The sequence below is a fragment of the Bufo bufo genome, chromosome 2 (assembly GCF_905171765.1).
Source record: "Bufo bufo chromosome 2, aBufBuf1.1, whole genome shotgun sequence".
NCBI classification, from domain to species: domain Eukaryota; kingdom Metazoa; phylum Chordata; class Amphibia; order Anura; family Bufonidae; genus Bufo; species Bufo bufo.
This window is the reverse complement of record NC_053390.1, coordinates 455,305,052-455,324,849: the sequence shown is the minus strand read 5'-3', so window position 1 is coordinate 455,324,849 and position 19,798 is coordinate 455,305,052. Positions and strand designations below refer to the sequence as shown.

The following is a 19,798-nucleotide window of genomic DNA, read 5'->3' as shown; positions in this document are numbered from 1 at the left end:
CATCTTCTCATTCCTTTTCTAGAAGAATGACAAACCCCCCCCTTTTCATATGTGACAGAGCAGTCATGATCTCTGATGGAGTAAGGGGACTGATGACATGTGAAGTTGTAACTTTACATTTTCCCAATGGCGAGTACAGTTACAAAGAGGGAGAGAATATGTCTGCGTGTCCCCCTCTTGCCCCTCCTCTCCTACTCCATGCTACCTGAGATCAAAACCAACTCAAGGAGAGAGGGTTGATTTAATCTTTATTATCTCAGGCTACAATAGGGCTACAGTCTTCATCTTGTTTTTAAAACGGACAATCTAAGCCTTTATTCCAGTGGCACTAGCTGCCATAAAACAGGAGATACAACCTAGGATGTCAGTTTTAAGACCAGACCAAGATCATGGTTCTAGTTCAGTTGTAGCCTAAGCAAGAGCCCACATAAGCTGGCTCCCTGTCTGCAGCCACACAACCCGTACAACACTTGGGCAAAAGTGTTGTCTTTTCCTTCTTGAACGAATAGCATTTGTATCAATGGTGCAGGTTAAATCACCATCAAAAACCCACGTTATTACCCACTTTGCTAGCTGAAAAAGACCAGCCTGATTCCTAATTATAATTTTCTACAGTGACATTTTAATATGTCAAATTATTTCTGTTTCAGATGACTTCAATGAAGATGTTTCAAATACAATTTCATACTGGATTTGTACCCCGAAATGCCACAACTGTGAAGTTTGCGAAGTATGTAGTTAAATATGCAGCATTATTTCATATTAATAAAGCCTTAAAGCTAAGTTCTCGTTAGGAATGTACAAAAGTGCTTTTACAGCAAAATGTGGACAGAATGTTTCTGCACCTTCCCCCCCCCCCCTCCTAGGAGTCATGTACTGCTTAAATATTTCCTCCATTAACTTTGTGCATGTACTCCTGACCCTGCTCTCTGCAGACTGCCTTGTTTCCTGTTGTTTTGTTCCCTCATGTACCCGAAATACTGTTTGCGTATGAATATTTTTCAGATTATGCCATTGTATTAATCATGTACTCTATATAGCTGCAAAAGCAGTGAGAGCAAAAATAATTACATGGAAACGAGAGCTAAACTTGATATTTTCACTTTACCACTCTTTTAGGTATGATCTGGATGCATGTGATATACAAGAAAAATACCCTGATTTATTTCAAGTGAACTTGGAGGTGGAAGTCTCTCCGCGAGACAAGCCGGCAAACATCACTCCACCCTGGGAAAATCTTAACACCAAGAGGTTGACTCCTAAGATTCTCTTTTCAAGCCGAGAAGAACAACAGGAAATGCTGTCTAAATTTGGTAATACTTTTACTTGAGGCTTAAGTGGGAGCATGAGGGAGGGGCAGCTGGGATACAGACATGTTAAAGGCGTTGTCTCATCTCGCTGTTACTAAGGGAAGATGGGACTGATCCCTAAACACCAGGTGGCCAGGAAACAATGAGCAGGCCAATGGTCTGCTGTTTTAGTAGCTCCCATTTTGGTGCACGGGAGCTAGGGAAACAGCGCAGCACAGTAAGCTATGCTGTTTCCATAATTCGGAAATTGCATAGCTTACTGTGCTACGCTGTGTCTGTAGCTCTCATGCTCTGCAATGGCAGCTACTGAAACCCGCAGAGCGCCAGCCTGCTTGCTGTTCCCTGGCCACTTGGTGGCCAAGGCTTAGTCCCATGTTCCCTTAGTAATGGCCATATCAACCCCTTTCTAAAGCTGCTCTGTCACCAGGCTCAACCCTATACAACCACACATATAGCCTGGTGGGGTTGATGAAGCTAAAAGGATACATTACTTTTCTTTGTAGGAATCTGTGTTTATGAGACATTTGAACTTTTAGTAATATCCAAATGAGCTATTGGAGCCCCAGGAGGCGGGCTTATGCGGTTTGAGCACTACTCCAGCGATGTCCCTGGTGCTCCATACTGATGCCCCTTTCCCTTAAAACAGGCCCCCCTTCCCCCTAGATTGACAGCGCTAGACCAGAGCCTCATGCATGATGTTGCTACTGTACATTGTGATATTGGTGGCAGTGTGCAATAGCAACATCATGCAATGCGATCCTAATGCAGGATGTTGGTACTGCAGTATGGTAACTTTTTTTTTTTTTTTTTTTTTTTTTTTTGCTCTCCATTCTTATTCGTGGCAGTGGAGGCTCAGGTAGAAGAGATAGGTGCGGAGAGAGAAGTGAGAATATTTACTATTCAATCCTCCCCGCAGCCAGGCTTCTCCGCTTCAGCTGAAGCCGACCGTGCCGCCACTTCTGGTTTCAGTGACGTGACGGCATATGTGCAGTATGCATCTTCAGCTGAAGCAGAGTCGTTTTTCTGCTGGGAGGATCAACTGGTGAGTATTCTCGCCTCCCTTTCCAGCCCTGTCTCTTCCCCTGAGTCTCCACTGCCACCAATGAGAACGGGGAGCATTAAAAAAAACTTTACCATAGTACAGTAGCAACATCCTGCATTAGGATCGCAATGCATGATGTGTGGCTATTGCACACTGCCGCCGATGATATCACAATTAGAAATGAACAAAGTGAGCTTCGGATCCTAGATCCAAAGTTGCTTCGTTCAAAACTTTGGTTTAATGCTGTACGGAGATTAGTCTCTGTACAGCATTAAAATGTACGTCCACCGACTAGGTTAAGTCAGTTACTCCTGAAGTCTTGCGAGACTTTAGTGAATAACTTCGGTATTTAGTTTTTAAACTGAAAAAAAAAATAATATATTTTAAAACTTGGATCCTAATTTATCCTAGTACCTCGGAACTGAAGCAGAGTTCAGATCAAAGTTTTAAAATGATTTTTCAGTTTTAAAATCGGATACCTTTAGTTATTCACCGAAGTCTCGTCAGAGGCCATACATTTGAATGCTGCACGGGGACGGATCTCCGTACAGCATTAACCAGAAGTTTTGAGCGAAGCGACTTCGGATTTAGGATCTGAAGCTTGCTTCGTTCATCCCAAATCACAGTGTACAGTAGCAACCTCATGCATGCGCCTCTGGTCTAGTGCTGTCAATCTAAAGGGGGGGAGGGGCATCAGTATGGAGCACCGGGTGCTTCGCTGGAGCAGTGCTGAAACGGCATAAGTCCGCCTCCTGGAGCTCCAATAGCTAATTTGCATATTAATCAAAGTTCAAATTTCTCAAGAACGCAGGTTCCTACAGAGAAAGGAAAGGTATCCTTTTAATCAGCTTTATCAACCCCACCAGGATATTTTCTTAGTTGTATAGGATTGATCTTGCTGACAAAGCCACTATAGGATATGAACACTAAGGCTGGGTTCACACTTGAGCGTTTTACAGCGCGTTCAAACGCGCTGTAAAACGCTCAACACATGAAAACCAATGCTTCCCTATGGCCCTGGTTCTCACTTGAGCGTTTTACAGCGCGTTTGAACGCGCTGAAAAACGCCCTACGCTCAAACAAGTTCTTGCGCTTCTTTGGGGCGTTTTGACGCGCGTTTGTGGCCATAGGACACTGCAGTCAATCACACAAACGCGCGTCAAACGCTAAAAACGCGCGACAAAAACGCGCGTTAAACGCGCATATCAAATACGCTCAGGTCTGAACCCAGCCTAAAGGATGTTGTGAATTAAATCTGTAGAAGGAAAATTCTTCTAATCATTTTATATGAATTTATTCTTGCAGACCTCATGGAACTCTTAAGTTAGGTGCCTCTGCCCTGCTGTGTGCCAGAAACTGAAGTTACGCCAGTTTCTGGCGTAAGTTACAGTAAATGTGGTGGGCTTTGTGAAGCTCCACTCCCTTTTCTCGCCACTTTTCTGAAAAAGAAACCTAAAAACTTACAGCACATATATGGTGTGCGACATAATGTGCAACTTTTTTTTACGCCACAATATTGTGTGTGTATATATAATATTTATTTTTTTTTGTTTTGCAGGAAAACCTGAATTACCCAGGCAACCAGGGTCAACAGCACAGTATGAAGCAGATGTCTCCCCAGCAGAACATTCCCCAGAACCCCCAAGCTCCGATGAACATACGCAGAATAACTTTTTTCAAACTCTTGACTGGCAAGGTAGTTATACTGTAAAAAATATTATATTCGATTAGGCCATTGTAGTTATATAAGTACCATATGTTTCTCACAGAACGTCTTTCAATTCCCCTTAAATACATTGCCTATGACAGTTACTTTTTAATCTTAATACCGTAAATTCCTATTATCTGGCATCTGTGGGACTACTGAATTTTCCTGATTAACATTTATTGTGAACCATTGGATTCTTCATGGTAGCTCCAAAGCATCAGGAAGAAGTCTCATTTATCCAGGAGGAATAATAGAGGGTGAGCACAACATACAGTTCTAGGAAACGATGCTCCAGAATTGTTTTTGGATATGGGGAATGCAAGTAATTACTAAAACAGACATGTCAGAAGAGGTGACAGGTCTTTAAAGAATAACTAAAAAAATAGTCCTAGATGTTGTGTATAACCTGCATAATGTTTTTTCTCGCTGTAAAATCTATTTCTCGCTTAGTTCATTGGGGGACACAGGACCGTGGATATAGCTGCTTGCTGCCACTAGGAGGCGACACTAGGCTGAAAAGTGATAACTCCTCCCCTGCAGGCTATACCCCCCTCAGCCTAGAGAGCATATCAGTTTTTAGCTTAGTGTTGTAGGAGGCAGACCTCCCTGCTTAGCAGGGTGGCTCTTTTACAATTTTGTTTTTATTTTATTTTATTTCTTTAGGTTAAGGGGCACAGATTCGCATCCGTCTCTGTCTCCCTGGGAGGCTGGCCGGTGTTGCTTGTTCCACCGCCCTGCCTCCCCCAAGAAGACAAAGCAGACCAGGGCAGCCTTGCGGCCCTGCTGGTACAAGACTAAGGGTGAAGAACACAGATGAAGACAGGTGAGTATTACTGTCCCTCCATGTCCCCCTCACACATGGCCCCCTTCTTAAGGGGGTAGCGAATCCTCCACCCGTCGCCCATCTCATCTCAGAATGAAAGGGTTAATCCCATTCCATGGCGGCGGCATCTTATTTTCTGTCTCCCCTCCCCGATCTAGACATATCAGGACAGGGGACATTCAAGGGGATTCCTCAACAAACAGGCGCCTTCTGCGCCCTATTCCGGACCCCCCGCTCTCCGACCGACCGGGTGGGCTTCCCGGTCGGCCAAGCGACGCACCTTCTCAGCGGATCCTTCTCGGGCGCCCGCTAATGGCGTCCCAGGAGAGCAGGCAGAACAGATACCCTAGTCGGCCGGACGCCGCAAAATCTAGGCCCCGGCTTATTCGGGCCTACCGATTTTTATTTTTTTTTATTTTCCCTCCGGCCGCGCTATTTTCTCTTCCGATGGGCTTACGCGGTCAGTGGACACAGGCAGCCGCATTCCGGACATCGATCCTGGTACGCTGTGTTCTGACTAGCGGTGAGTCCCGGTCGGCCTGCGTGATAACTTAGCCCCCGGCTTTGCGACCTTCTAGGCCGCAACTTCCACCCTCAGGTATGGGGAGGGCGGGTCCATTTTTCTAGCGCGAATCTCCCCGGGAGCCCACTGGCTCCGCCCCGGTCCTTGGGCGGCTTAACCCTTGCTGCACAGCCACCTCTTTAAGGCCCCTGTTTACTCTAGGTTTCTATCTGCAAGCACAATGTGCCTTAATATTGCAGTATACAGCCCTTCCTGCCTCCTCTCCATATGAGGCTAGGTCCTCACCAAAAAAAAATTATTATGCGCCATACAGATCCTGCCCTCCTCAGCCCACATCACCGCAGGATCTCCCTGTCTGGTGTACCAACTGGGCCTGTACCCCATCCCGGACAGTGGAGGATTTCTCTCAGTTCTCCCAATCGCACTCCGGGGCCGTTGGTGGATAACGCTCCACCTGCGCAAATCCAGTGGAGTGCATCTGAGGGATTCCAATCCGCCCTCTGAGGCCGGTTGGTTGAAAATTCCCCTAACTGCGTAAATCCAGTGGAGTACATCCGAAGGTTTCCCAATCCGCCCTCTGAGGCCGTTTGGTTGATAATGCTCCAACTGTGTAAATCCAGTGGAGTACATCTGAAGGATTCCCAATCCGCCCTCCGGGCCGTTTGGTTGATAATGCCCCAACTGCGTAAATCCAGTGGAGTACATCCGAAGGATTCCCAATCCGCCCTCTGAGGCCGGTTGGTTGATAATGCTCCAACTGCGCAAATCCAGTGGAGTACATCTGAAGGATTCCCAATCCGCCCTCTGAAGCCGGTTGGTTGATAATGCTCCAACTGCGCAAATCTGGTTAAGGACAACTGAAACTTCCCATCCACCCTCCTGGGGCGTCTGATTGAAATTTCTCCTCCTGCGCAACACAAAGGAGGACCTCTGGAAGTTACCAATCCACCCTCCTGGGTCGTTTGGTTAATAGAGCACCATCTGCGCAATCCGGTAAGCAGACCTTTAGTTCCATTCCACCTCTGGGGTAGTTTGGTTGTTATGTCAACACCGGCACAGCCTGCAACAGCCATGGGCTAGAGGCTGAGAGGTGGAATTGCGCACGAGCGGGCCGAAGCAGGACAGTTATTCGGACTCTGACATGAATCCGGATCATTTTTCCAAGATTACGTCCGTGCTAGCCGGTTCTGGTGTATGCATTACCCCCTTCCTTAGGCGCTATTTACACTTCTACTATATACAGTGCTTACTTTAGGTATTAACTCCTTCCTGAGGTGGACTGACCGCACTAGCATTGGTCTCAATGCCAGCCATAGGTGTCCCTCGTTCTGTGAGTCGCAGAATTGCAGTTCCACTCAGTATTGTCAGCATACATTAACCTCTTTTATAGGTGGCATTATGGCATTCTCACTGCTGTCGCAGTGTTTACGTACCCATTACCCCCTTACTGGGGTGGGATAATTGCACTTCCCATCGAGTACAGAACTCGTCATATGCAAGTTCCTGCTGGGTGCGTTACCCCCTTCGATGGGTGATGTATTTGCACTACCTCGGGTTACAGTACTTACTGGATATGTTACTCCCTATAATAGGTGGAGTGATTGCACTGCCACTGAGCGCAGTGCTTACAGTAGGCATTTCCCTCCACCATTGAGTGGGTAATTACACTTCCGTAGATTGCGGTTCTGACTATCGCGCTACCCCCTTCCCTAACCGGGGGATTGCACTACCATTGGTTGCTATTCCATTTCTCATTTGCCATCACATACTTCCTGTGGCATTACCCTCTACAAATGATCCATTAACGGGGGAATCCCTATGCATCTTTGCATGCTGTATTTCAACTACGCCACGACTCTAGATGCCTTGGCTTCCTTCACAGGTGGTCCGTGGCAACAGTCGGTACCCGCTGGTGCATGATATTCTCCATCTAGTGGCATATAGATACTGCCACTGGATACTATGGATACTCCCATATTGTATCCCTCTTTTCTTCCAGCAATGATTGGGGACACAAAAATGTCGACCTTTGTGCTCTCAGGGGGGTCACCCAGACTTATGTCTCCTAAAGACCCCCCATCCCCATGAGCCTCCACCGTTCAGGTCAGTCACACTGCACAGAATACTGTGATCAAGATCCAGCAAGCAGAATATTCCACTGACTCAGGATGCTTCGTCCACCACTCATGCTTATCTAGGCGAGGGTGTTATGCTGGCACCCTGCAGTGACTACTACAACGGGTTCTCCTTCGCAGGGTAGTCTTCACGCTAGGGCTAGATGCTCGTAATCGCTGTAGTGGGACAGCCCCCCTCAGGTAGGGGTTCTACCCTGGTACTACTTCGGCAGTTGCTCCTGTTCATCGCCCTTTTCAGGTGGAGGGTTTAAGGTTAGCTCTACTAACTGGGCCAGCTTGATACCATGACTTCTACTGGATGTCCTCAGGCCTTCCCCTCATGTCCACGCTGGCGGAGCATGCGGTAGCTCCTACCGCACAAGGGGTGTTTGCGTCACCATTACATGCTAAGGTTCCTACTGCACAGTTCTTTCGTCAGGTAACAGATTCTTCTAACACGAGAATCAGTGACCTCTACGGTGTGGCCTACTCAGCTGGAGTATGGCGTGAGCATTACTCTTGGGGCTTCCCTTGTATGGCCTCATCTTCAGGCGGAGTGTCGCATTACCACTAGATTCTGTAGAGCGCCAGTCTCAGATGGGAATGGGCTTTAGTTCTGGCCTCTTTCTGGTTTACACTACCGATAAGGGTCCGTGGCTCTGACAACTGTTGTCCTTCTGTCGTTGACTCGGGCGTGGTGATGGCGTAGTTGCCATGGCTAATCAGCACCTACCTTCGAGTGCGTTCTACTGGGTAGCTCAGTCCCTATGGCACTCGTCAACCACTAGATTGCCGTTCTAAGCGGGACTTGGATTCTACTAGTCATGCCATAACGCCATCGGTGCTACCTCTCTTCAGATATTAGTAATGTCTACGGCACCTCAAGCCAATGGTGGTTGTTCTTTCACTGCTCATTCCGGGGGTGGACGGAGAGCCTTCCCAAGACGGGTAGAGCGGGTGTCTGTCACGACGTCCCCCGCTAGTAGGGGTTTCATCCCTGGAACGGATCACACTTTTCCTTTCCGGTCTCTCCTCGAGTTGGATAACTGATCACCTTATCCTTCTGTCTAGCTGACCAGTAGCCATGGGTTGTACGACTCTGGAAGCCCATCTCTATTTTTTCACGGGCCCAGGGTTCCTCGGGTACGGTGCAGGAGTTGGACGTTGTAATCGAACTTCACCCGGCAAGAGTATTTCTCTCATCTTTGTTCCAATCATCTGCCCTTCCAGGCAGGGTCGCCACTTTGTTAATATATGGTCACTGACGGGGCTTCTCATCAATGGTGGTGCTCACATTGGCTTTACTTTACCTTTCTCGCGCGGTATTGATTCTTTGGCCTGCAGTGGGGCACGCCTGGCTCAGGCGTTTGTTTCTTGGTGGTTTTTCAGGCAGCTTCTCTCACTAGAAATCTCACCACAAGTCTCTACGGCTATAAGGGCATTGGTCTACCAATATTCCGCTCCCTAGGGGGAGTTCTCTTGACCAGAGGTGAATTCTGCGGACTTGGCCTTTTATTTCTACTTCCACAGTTGCGGCCAGGAGCCAGCTGTTTGGTGGCGTTTTTTTCAGAGTTGATACGCCTTCTTGTACGTACTTTTTTTTTTTCTTTAAGTATGAACATAGGGCAGTGTTCCGTCCAGTATCCTCTTTCTTCGCTGAAGGTGGTCGCCTTTCCACGCCCTCACAGACATGGGTTTCTCTTCTTTCTCCCTCGCATTACACAGACCAAGCTCTCCATCAGCCATGTGATTTGGCCTCTGAGCTTGCTTGTCCATGACTAGCGCTTACCGCCGTACGGACTTCTACCAATTTTTATCCTGGGGTCCTTGTCAAAGCTGACTGCCTCCAAAGGATGTTTTCCAGATATATCCGTTCAACAGTTGCTCGGGCATTCCGCTCTCTGGGTAAGGCAACGCCCAGCTAAGTCTTGGCCCACCCGACCAGCGGTCGGCGCTTCTCGGGTCCATCTCCTTCATGCAGTAGCTTTCCAGTGTGGAAGGCAGTATTTTGGTCTTCCGGGCACACGTTCATCAAGTTTTACCGGGTGCCTTCCTAGGCACCGGCGGATACTGTTCCAGGCAGCAAAGTCTTGCAGGCGGCAGTGAGTTACGCATCCTCAAGGGCGTTTTTCTCCATGGGCATGTGATTTGTTCCCTTCCCGTGGACTGCTTTAGGACGTCCCACGGTCCTGAAACTTAACTGTAAAATCTCTTTCTCGCTTAGTTCATTGGGGGACAGAGCTCCCACCCAGTAATTTCTGTTTGCCATAATTGTTGGCGGTTGTGGAGCCAGTATGGCCCCCAGTTCTGGTTTGATCTGACTGGCGTTGGTCAGTTGGTTGTTTACCGTATGTTTTTTTTTTTTCTCCTACTCCTATTGCTTGGGCACAAACGGATATGCTCTCTCTCCAGGCTGAAGGGGGTTTAGCCTGCAGGGGAGGAGTTATCACTTTTCAGCTTAGTGTCGCCTCCTAGTGGCAGCAAGCAGCTATACCCACGGTCCTTTGTCCCCCAATGAACTAAGCGAGAAAGAGATTTTACAGGTGAGTTTCACAAAAATCTCATTTTTCCATACCATTCACTCATTTCTGTTTTATAAGGCCTAATCTACGCTTGCATATGGTTAGTATTGTCATGGTAGAAAATGTGTATGGTCCCTAAACAAAGGATCTAAATCTTAAACTTTTAGTCTAGGGGTAAAATAATGAGAAGACATGACTCATGGTGGTATTTGAGTCTTCTACCTCTTCCAACTTCAAACAGCAGAAGCCTCTCTGTATTGGCAAAGTCCTGGGTGTCACCCTTACAACCTAAAAATAAAAGTAAGCCAATGGTGGTTTAGCAAAGAGTGATGTATATATCCTCATAGTATGCTTCTGGACGCAGTTAGGATACTCCAGGCGGGAAAACCAGCAGAGGAATTCCTTGTCTAGATACATGACATCCCCTCTGCAGACATCTAGCAGTATTTGGAACCCAAAACTAGGAATGGAACAAAAAAGGTATTGGAGAAATTGTGCATTTTCTGTGTTTTGGATCCACTTCTGGCTTTTGGTTTACAAATTCTGATGTAAAAAAAATACTGGCCAAAATACAGACATGTGAGGCTGGGTTCACACGTGTCTGAATACCAGTGAATCCACAGCATTGTGCAGTACCAGCAAAGTGGCGGAGAACATCTTATTTTTTTAAATCCGCCCATTCCTTGAAAAATGCAGAGAAAAAGTTGCAGCATTGTGGGTTTGAAATCTACAGCATGTCAATTTATACTGCAGATGTCTCCTGCGGATTTCACCCTTTGCAATGCGTTTTTTGCTGGATATTCTGCAGCAAAAACCACCGTGGATTTTTCTGCTGGATTTTTTGTTTTGTCACTTGTGAACCCAGCGTGAAGCAGAAATTTCTCTTACTGTCCCATCCATGTAAATGGGGTTTGTAGAAACCGATACTGTTGCCACCAAAACAATTTCATTCAGATGAGTGGAACAGATTTCCAGTGGCATTCATTTCTGCATCAAATCTGCCACATGTAAATATATCCAAACAGCTGTCTCCTCCCGCAGCATCAGTTTCCACAAGAGCTGGGGCACAGCCTGCAGCATCACACGTCTTCTTTTTGTCTTCAGTTCCTGTAGACAAGCTTTCTAATATATTCAGGGGCTTCCTAGATAGAGTTTGTCAAACTGTTGAAAATTATAATAAAGACTAAGTAGAATACAATAATAAAGAAAAAGTAGAGACAAAAATGAAGTTAAAGGGGTTGTCTAACTTGGAACATTTATAGGTTAAACAGAATGAAATAATAAAGAACATACTAATTATACTTCTTTATACAATATTGCCTCCACTCCTGGTAAAGTGTCATTTTATAGTCGTTTTTTTTTTTTTTTTTTTTTTGAGTGCTTGCTGTCAGGGGTGGCTGCATCTGCTCAGTTGGTAGTAAAGAGATTTTGTGTCTGTGGTGGCCGGGATCGCTGGAGCGAGCACGCATAGCCACTCGTGCGCAGTAGCTCCCCCCTGTTCCGGCCACCTGTGAGCTTCACCCGGCTATGGCAGTAACCTGGGAGCAGTTCAAGAGAATAAAATAGGGCTGCAGGCATGTGAAGCCACACCAGTGCTGCACTGAGGCTGCCACTGTTCTCCTGAGCAGACCGAGGCTGCTATTGAATCATTAGCAGCCTCTGGACAGACATGGGGTGGGATGGGATTACTGAGCTCCCAGTCATACTACAAGGCCCCCCCCCCCCCCCCCCCCCCCCCACCCCCTAGAGTGCCAGAAGTCCTGGACTGAAGTGCAGAAGTGACGAGGTGAGACAACCCATTTAAAGAGGGGCAGGAAGCAGAATATACTTTTATAGCCAGAAAAACATCCACCCATTTTTGTAAAAAAAAAAATGCACCCTGTACAGAGCAGATTCTTTCCATTTGTTTGAATATTTTATTACATTAAAGTATTGATCATTATTGTTCTTGATGTTTAGATCAAATGGAAGGAAGAGAAGTTCACGCTGGAGTCCAGGAGCATTCCCCTAGGGAAGAGCACAATGGAAGCACAAATGATAACAGAAGTGAACCTTCTGATGAGGAGTTCTATGAATTTAGTCAAGTGCACAGTGCACTTGAAATGGAAGAAAGAGGCACAAGCATTGCATCGCACGAAACAGAATCTACAGATAATTTATTTGATTCCGAAACTGGTGCAGACACTCCAAAACCTAAAGATGAAGAAGTAGAAGCAGATTTATTGGGACTTAATTCATCACCCATGAAAGACACCAGTCCTATACCTTCCCAAATGAAGAATTCTTCCAGCAATGCCGTTTTATTAGACAATCTCTTTTCAGACAACCCATTTACTAATGATTGCAAAACTGAAAACTTACTAGGTACTGGGGAGGATTTATTTTTCAGTGGCACAGCTCAAACATCTGCAGGGTCCGGATCATCGTATAATACCACATTTTCCGCTTCTGGTAATATATATAGTTTCTTTGCAGAGAGCCAGAGTTGTAAATGTTATACAGACTGTCATGTTGGCCTTTGCTGAAATTCATCTCCTATACAGTTATCATACTGTAGAGCTTTGGGTCCATTTCCCATCCACTTCACAAGATCCGCTCTTACATGCATGATCAGCGCTTGACAACAAAGGAGAGCGAGGCTTTCCCTAACATGTTTTCTTACATTTTACTCTGCCCTTTAATCTATGAGCGGATTGCTTATGATCATCTGGACAGACGTTGATTGTAATGTAAACCTGTCACCATGATAATGCCTGCACACTGCACTGCAACATGTTATAGCGCAGGAGGAGCTGAGCAGATTGGTATATAGTTATATATTCATTATTTATTTGTATCTCTGTTCTTTCCATGCTTTGTGCATACAGAGAAAGCCGTCAGTCACGGAGTAGGATCGCACACATGGCTTCTATAACATGCTCCAATAAATATATATGCTACAGCCATAAAATACAATCGGCTTACCATTACCATCAGATCCATGGCATTCCTGGTTGGATGCAACAGAGGATGCCAGGCCTGAGTGTATAACCTTATACTGAAGATGTAGTTTCAACACTCCAAGGAATATCTAACATGCTGCCTGCAGATTGTACTGCTTTTCATGGTGACAGGTTCTCTTTAAAGGGGTTATCCAATATCATACAACATTCCCCCCCATGTGTCGGCCCCTTCAATATACTTGCGCCGCTCCTGGTCCACACACCGCTTCTGCTGCTTCTCCCTGTACACAGATGAAACCATCCAGTTATGGAGCATCCCCGCCTGCCATTGGCTGCTCCATAACTGCCCGCCACAGACACCGGATATTTTCATTTGTGTACAGGGAGAAGCAACAGCGGCGGTGTGGGGACCAGGAGCAGCGCAGGGAGTGTGGTAAGTACCGGTATATTACCTCTGAGGGGCCCGGGGGGGGAACGACGACGACTGTTGAATGATATTAAATAACCCCTTTAAGTGGATTTTATGCTAGAGTACCCTTAGAGACTAGATTCACACACAGTGTTAAATAGAAATTTGCTTTAATACATGTAGATACCTTCGCTTTGGTCCCTCATGTGTCCTGTATAATATAGGTACTTAACACCCCAGGAAATAATACAATGGCCCCATGATAATGCGCTGTAGAGAAGTTCCTACACAACACCCTGTTTTCTGACATGCGTCAATGCTCTGCAACTATTGGCTTCACTTAACCAACCTACTGCTTTACCTACATCCAGCATGCACTCTGCACTTTATACTGACAGATCTCTGCTCCCTTGTAGCTAATTTGCCAGGCTTTCTGGTCCAAATGCAAGAGAAAGTAGCTAAGGGTACTTTCACACTTGCGTAAACTTTTCTGGTATTTATTTTCGTCACACGGGCTAAATAGTGGAAAATAACTGATCAGTTTTATCCTAATGCATTCTGAATGGAGAGCAATCCGTTCAGGACGTCTTCAGTTCCGTCTTTTTGACTTTTCAGGGCGGAGATAATACCGCAGCATGCTGCAGTTTTATCTCTGTCCAAAATTCCGGAACACATGCCGGCATTTTTTCCCAATGACCTTTTCAAAAATGTGAAAAAAATAAATGCCGGATCCGTTTTTTCCGGATTACACCAGAGACACGGATCCGGCATTTCAATGCATTTGTCATACGGATCAGGATCCTGATCCATCTGAGAAATGCCATCAGTTTGCATACGTTTTGCCGGAGTCCTCTGCCGCAAGTGTGAAAGTACCCTTAGTGGAGTAGAAAACTTTCAGTATTAAAAGAAGAGTGCAAAATGTGTTTCCTTCAGTCAGGTTATGATTATTATTACAGAGGCTTGTACAGAGATTTCTGCATCCTATATATTGAATATTTTCCTCCTTTGTTTACTGATCCATTTAATTGAACCTACAGTGATGGGTTCTGTTCTTGTAGTGATTTAAAGGCCATGTACACCTTTTGGAGGCAATTTTTTTTATGATTGGATGTTACTCATTTTTGGCTAAAAATAATTTTTTAAATTGTCCTTTATTCAAATTATTGAGCTATTCTGTCACTGTTTTTCTTGCTGGGTGACTGGTACTCTTTCACTTTGTGCCAGGTCATCCAATAAACCTCATCTCTAAACTACTGAGAGGTCATGAACACTTATTTAAGCCACATTCTGATCAGTAAGAAAAGAACTGAGCTTTAATGTTTATAATGTCAGAGAGCAGAGATAAGGAGTCCATCTGCTCTTAGTCTGACGGAAAAGAGAGAAAATCCAAAGGGTGCTACTACAGCATGTCAGCTCTGTACAGAAAAAAGGACGCCATATTTTTAATAGACCAATTTAAAAAGTTATTTTTAGCTCAAAAGGAGTACAATTCAATAATATATAAATGCCCCAAAAGTGTACATGGCCTTTATTGATTGTATGTTACAACTGTGTTAATGTTGCAATTCCTGCAAATATTTTCAACAGATCCATTTGACCCATTTGCAACCACTGAAAATAAGTCAGGCAGTCCAGATTTGTTTGAAGGACTAATCAGCCCACACTCTGCATCCACTCCCAATGTGTATCCTTCCACACAAAGTGCTCCATCTCCCGCTTCAAGCATGGACTTCTTAAACCTAGGTAAGTGATTCCTGATGGGGCTTATATCTTATCGTCAAGAACAATATCACTGGTGTGGCCATGTGTTATTGGACTTCTTTTGTTGTAATCCCTCCTGTGATGATAATGAGGTGACTGCTGTGAAGTCGCTACACAATTTCTGCAAAAATGTTTAAAATAAAAAACTTGATTTAAATATTAAACTTTGTAACCACGTTTTCCATTTAAAGTGTACCCCCTGTCAATAAAAATAAAAAAATCTATATTATGAATGCAGGTTTCAGTGTAATCACATTGATGGTTGTTCTATAGTATTCCATGTATTGTTTTATAATTTACTTATTTCTTTCTCTTAAGATAATTTCCCAGCAACTCACTCAAAAATAGTTTCTTCTGCAAGCAATCCAGACCTTTTGGGAGGATGGAATTCATGGGATGAACCTGCTAAACCCAATGTGTTTCTTCCAAAATCCAACAAATCGGACTATGAAGGTATACAGTGATATTATTTATATTAGTAAAATTATATACCTATACAAGATAACAAAACAGTCAGTTAAAAGGGTTGTGCAGTGCTACAATATTGATGACCTATCCTCAGGATAGGTCATGAATATCAGATTGACGGCACCCCACCAATCAGCTCTTTGTAGAGGTTGCGGCAGTTGTGCAAGTTGTCTCCTTTGCAGCAGCGGCGCAGTGTAATTACAATACATTCATTTTAATGGGATGGAGCTGTTGTAATTACACTGTACAGCCTCTACAAAGGAGACAACGCGCAGGTACTTTTGAAGAAGCAGCAGTGCTCGCATCCTTAGAAATCTTTCTTGCCTTCTAGCAGCCTGTAGTCCCTCTGTTCCTATGAATGTTCATATACCTTCAAAGTGACGAAATACATCTAAGGCTACTTTCACACCAGTGTTTTTGCTGGATCCGTCATGGATCAGCAGAAACGCTTCTGTTCTGATAATACAACCGGCTGCATCTGTTATGAACGCATCTGGTTGTATTATCTTTAACATAGCCAAGACGGATCCATCATGAACTCCATTGACTTACATTGTGTGTCAGGACGGATCTGTCTTGCTCCACATCACGAACAGAAAAACACTGCTTGCAGTGTAATTTTGTCTGCGATGGGGGCGCAACCATGCGGAACTGAATGCATTCTGGTGCACTCCGTTTCATTCAGTTCAGTTTTGTCCCCATTGACAATGAATGGGGACAAAACTGAAGCGTTTTTTACTGTGACAGATCTCAATAGAGGAAAGGGAAAGCGCAGATGTGAAAGTAGCCTTAAGTGATGCAGCAAATAGGAAAGCAATGACAGTCTGTCTGGTTTATTGTAGTTTTATTCCTTGTGTATTGGAAGAGCCAGCTGACTCCTCTTACAAAGAAAAATGAACATTTACATTGATGGTGCAGGAAAGGCCTGAAATAAGCAGCCAACACTTTACAAGATTTCTGGCTTTACTACATGTAATACATGTTTTTAAAGTGTAGCTGCAGCCTCAGACACATACAATATACGGTATTTAAATTTCTAGAAAACGTGTTACTAGTAAATTCCTCTATTTGGTTTTCAATTGTTCTTCATTGATGTCTTAGGTTTAGCCTTTACATCTAGCCAGATGACTACGTCTTCAAGTTCATCCTTTGTTCAAGCAAAGTCCTCCAGTTTTGATCCGTTTGCTGATCTTAATAGTCTTGGTTCTTCACTCCAGAACAAAGGTAATATGGTGCTTTTTAGTAAGACTTCAGGGTTTTTTAGATGTGTCCAAAGAAAGAGCTGAGCTTGACTTATCCAAGTGGTGGCCAGCATTCAGTAGCCATCATGTATGTCCTCTAAGTCCTGTCCAGTCAGGAGCTTAAAAAAGATTTGTAAGTTATTACCCTAAAGGGGATGCTTATCTGCTATTTTCTTTCCTGAGATCTTGCTGCTTGACATTGACCTATTTTCAGGATAAGTCATCAGTATCTGATCGGAGGGCTGGGGGAGTCTGACTCCTGGCAGCCCTGCCAACCAGCCTGAAGAGGCCGCAGCACTAACCTCATGCAGCACTCACCTCATACATCTGAATAGGCCTGAGCTGCAATACCAAGCACAGCCACTAAAAATTGTACAGCACTGTGCTTGGTATGCTGTGAGGAGGCTGCGACACTCACCAGAGCAGAAACAGCTGACCAGCAGATGTCCCAGGAGTTGGACCCCCACCGATCAGATACAGATAACCCATCCTGAGGTCTATCTACTGTATATCAAAAAATGCCAGGCAAACCCTTTATGCTCAGCTTCATTAATACAAAGCTGTGATTGTTGATTCTAGTTTTAGCAGTCTGAGACACACCACCTGTCTCATCCTTGGTTCAGGCTTCAGGCTTGGTTTCACATTTTATGTTGTGGCCTTGTGCGAAAAAAAAATTAATAAATCCAAGCTTTTCTTTCTCATTCTGCACTCAATACCACATAATGAGAAAGTGAAAATAGTATGTTAGAAATCTTTGCTAATTTATTTTAAAAGAAAAACTAAAATCCTTGCATTGATTTATTCAGACGCTTTACTCAGTACTTATTTGAAGCACCTTTGACAGTGATTACAGCCTCACATCTGGATTTGGGAGTTTTCTGCCATTCTTCCCTGCAGACCTTCTCAAACTAAGTCAGGTTGGATGGGGACTTCGGTGGACAGCCATTTTCAGGTCTCTCCTGAAATGTTTAAGTTGGGTTCCAGTCAGGGCTCTAGCTGGGACACTCAAGGACATTCACAGAATTGTCCGTAAGCCACTCCTGTGTTGTCTTGGCTCTGTCCTTAGGATTATTGCCTGGTTAGAAGGCGGTGAACTTTTGGCCCAGTCTGACGTCCAGAGCACTCTGGATCAAGTTTTCATTAAAAGGGTTTTCTGGGGGGCGTGGCCTGGCCGAGCATGTAAGAGGACGCAGCACTGAGATGCTCCCGTCCTACCTCCTTCAATTCTCCTCCATCCTCCTCCTGCATTGGACAAAAACAGTCCTGGGTGCCACCAGACATCGCCGGCAAACAAGCGGATACCTCCTGTGTCGATATGACGCGAACAAGGAAGAGAGAGAAGGATCAGAAGGACGCCGGGTCTCCGGCCACTCCAAGGCAGGATGGCGCCGCATCAGAAGCGCAGGCAGCGGAGGTTGCGGCCCGCTTGGGTAAATATGCCTATTCATCCTCAGTGCTCCCCCACGCCTGCTGCGATAACTGCCGCCACTACAGACACGGTGGCTGAGCCCGTGGGCCCTCCTGCAGGCCCTGACCAAGCGCAAGTGGCCTCCAAAATGGCGACCTTGCAGGCAGATAACGCCATCAACCTGCACGCACCATCCTGCATACTTGAAGGTGCTTCCACTGGGAATGGTCATATACCTGCTGGTAAGCCTACTATAAAGGACATATATGCTGCTGTACAGTGTTGCAGCAGCTCATTAAACATCCTTAACTCTCACATGGGCAATCTACAGGAAAATGTCTCTTATCAGGCTGTTTCTGAGAAAAGTCAATGAGAGGATTAAAGAGGTGGAGGAAAGAGTAAACAATGTGGAGGACCAACTACCCCCTGTAAAACGGGATCTTGGCAGGATTATACATAATGTGTCTTTACTGATGTTCAAAACTGATGACCTCGAAAATAGGTTGCGCAGAAATAATCTGATTGGTGGGGGTCCCTGAGAAGGCAGAGGGGTCCGACCTAGTGTTGTTTTTTGAAGATTGGCCGACACACAAGTTTGGCAAGGACTCATTATCTCATGTATTTGCCATTGAACAGGCACATAGAGTGCCATTCCGCGCCCTCCCGCGTCCAGTCTTGATAAAGCTTCTACACTTCAGGAAATCCAGGGATCACCCTGACCTCCTCATCAATGGGAACAAAATATCCATCCTCCTGGACTTTTCCGCTGAAGTGCAACGCAAAGAGGGCAAAGTTCCAGGATGTGAAATGCCCCCATGGGAGTTTAAACTTCCCTGCTCTATGCTATATCCTGCCAAGCTGAGAGTGGTTGCTCATGAAGAAGTCTGTATGTTTGATACTCCTTTGGATGCTGCGCAATGGTTGGAGACTAACTAACACTCCCTCAAGGCATTAAAAAACACTGGATGAAATGTACACCTCTCTACCATGGCGGGAAACTTACAAAACTGGCGTAATGCTAAATGGATGCGCCGGATAAGTGTCACATATTTTATTAATTTTTTTCCTTTTTCCTCTTTCGCCTCCCTTCACTGTATGATATATATTCTATTTTCTCCTGCTTTTTTCTACTCTCATTTTCCCCACTTACTGGAATGTTATACTGAGTGTTCTCTTCATGTGCGGGGTAATGTAATCTTGTTGTTTGGCACAGGAGTACTAATGTGTATATAGCACAGGTTAGGTGCCCTATTTCTATATTGGCGCTTTTTTTTTGTATGATGTCCACTGCAGGATCTATTCTCTGGGAGGTAGGCTAGTGGTGATACCTTATTATATGTCTGATTAGAGTTTTTTGCTGTTGATTTCCTTACTTAGCCACTACTTGGCTTCAGGAAGCTTTTTTGCCTCATTTATATTACTTCTTTTTTTTTTTTTATGGGATACATGCATGCCTGAGAAATACTGTTATGTTTATAATTTATGTTTGCCTGGGGGGTTTAGGAGGGTCTAGCGAAGAGACTGCTG

At 45.0% G+C, this 19,798-nt stretch overlaps 1 protein-coding gene across 1 annotated transcript in view; it reads left to right on the top strand.

Annotated features, from left to right (window-relative positions):
* GAK (cyclin G associated kinase) overlaps nucleotides 1–19,798 on the top strand; it is a 107,432-nt gene that overhangs the window by 63,700 nt on the left and 23,934 nt on the right. Inside the window, exons 18-24 of the mRNA XM_040417606.1 lie at nucleotides 651–730; nucleotides 1,120–1,313; nucleotides 3,911–4,048; nucleotides 12,002–12,493; nucleotides 14,981–15,136; nucleotides 15,473–15,607; nucleotides 16,724–16,846. Of these exons, the coding sequence (XP_040273540.1) occupies nucleotides 651–730; nucleotides 1,120–1,313; nucleotides 3,911–4,048; nucleotides 12,002–12,493; nucleotides 14,981–15,136; nucleotides 15,473–15,607; nucleotides 16,724–16,846 (1,318 nt within the window). The remainder of the gene's footprint in view (nucleotides 1–650; nucleotides 731–1,119; nucleotides 1,314–3,910; nucleotides 4,049–12,001; nucleotides 12,494–14,980; nucleotides 15,137–15,472; nucleotides 15,608–16,723; nucleotides 16,847–19,798) is intronic.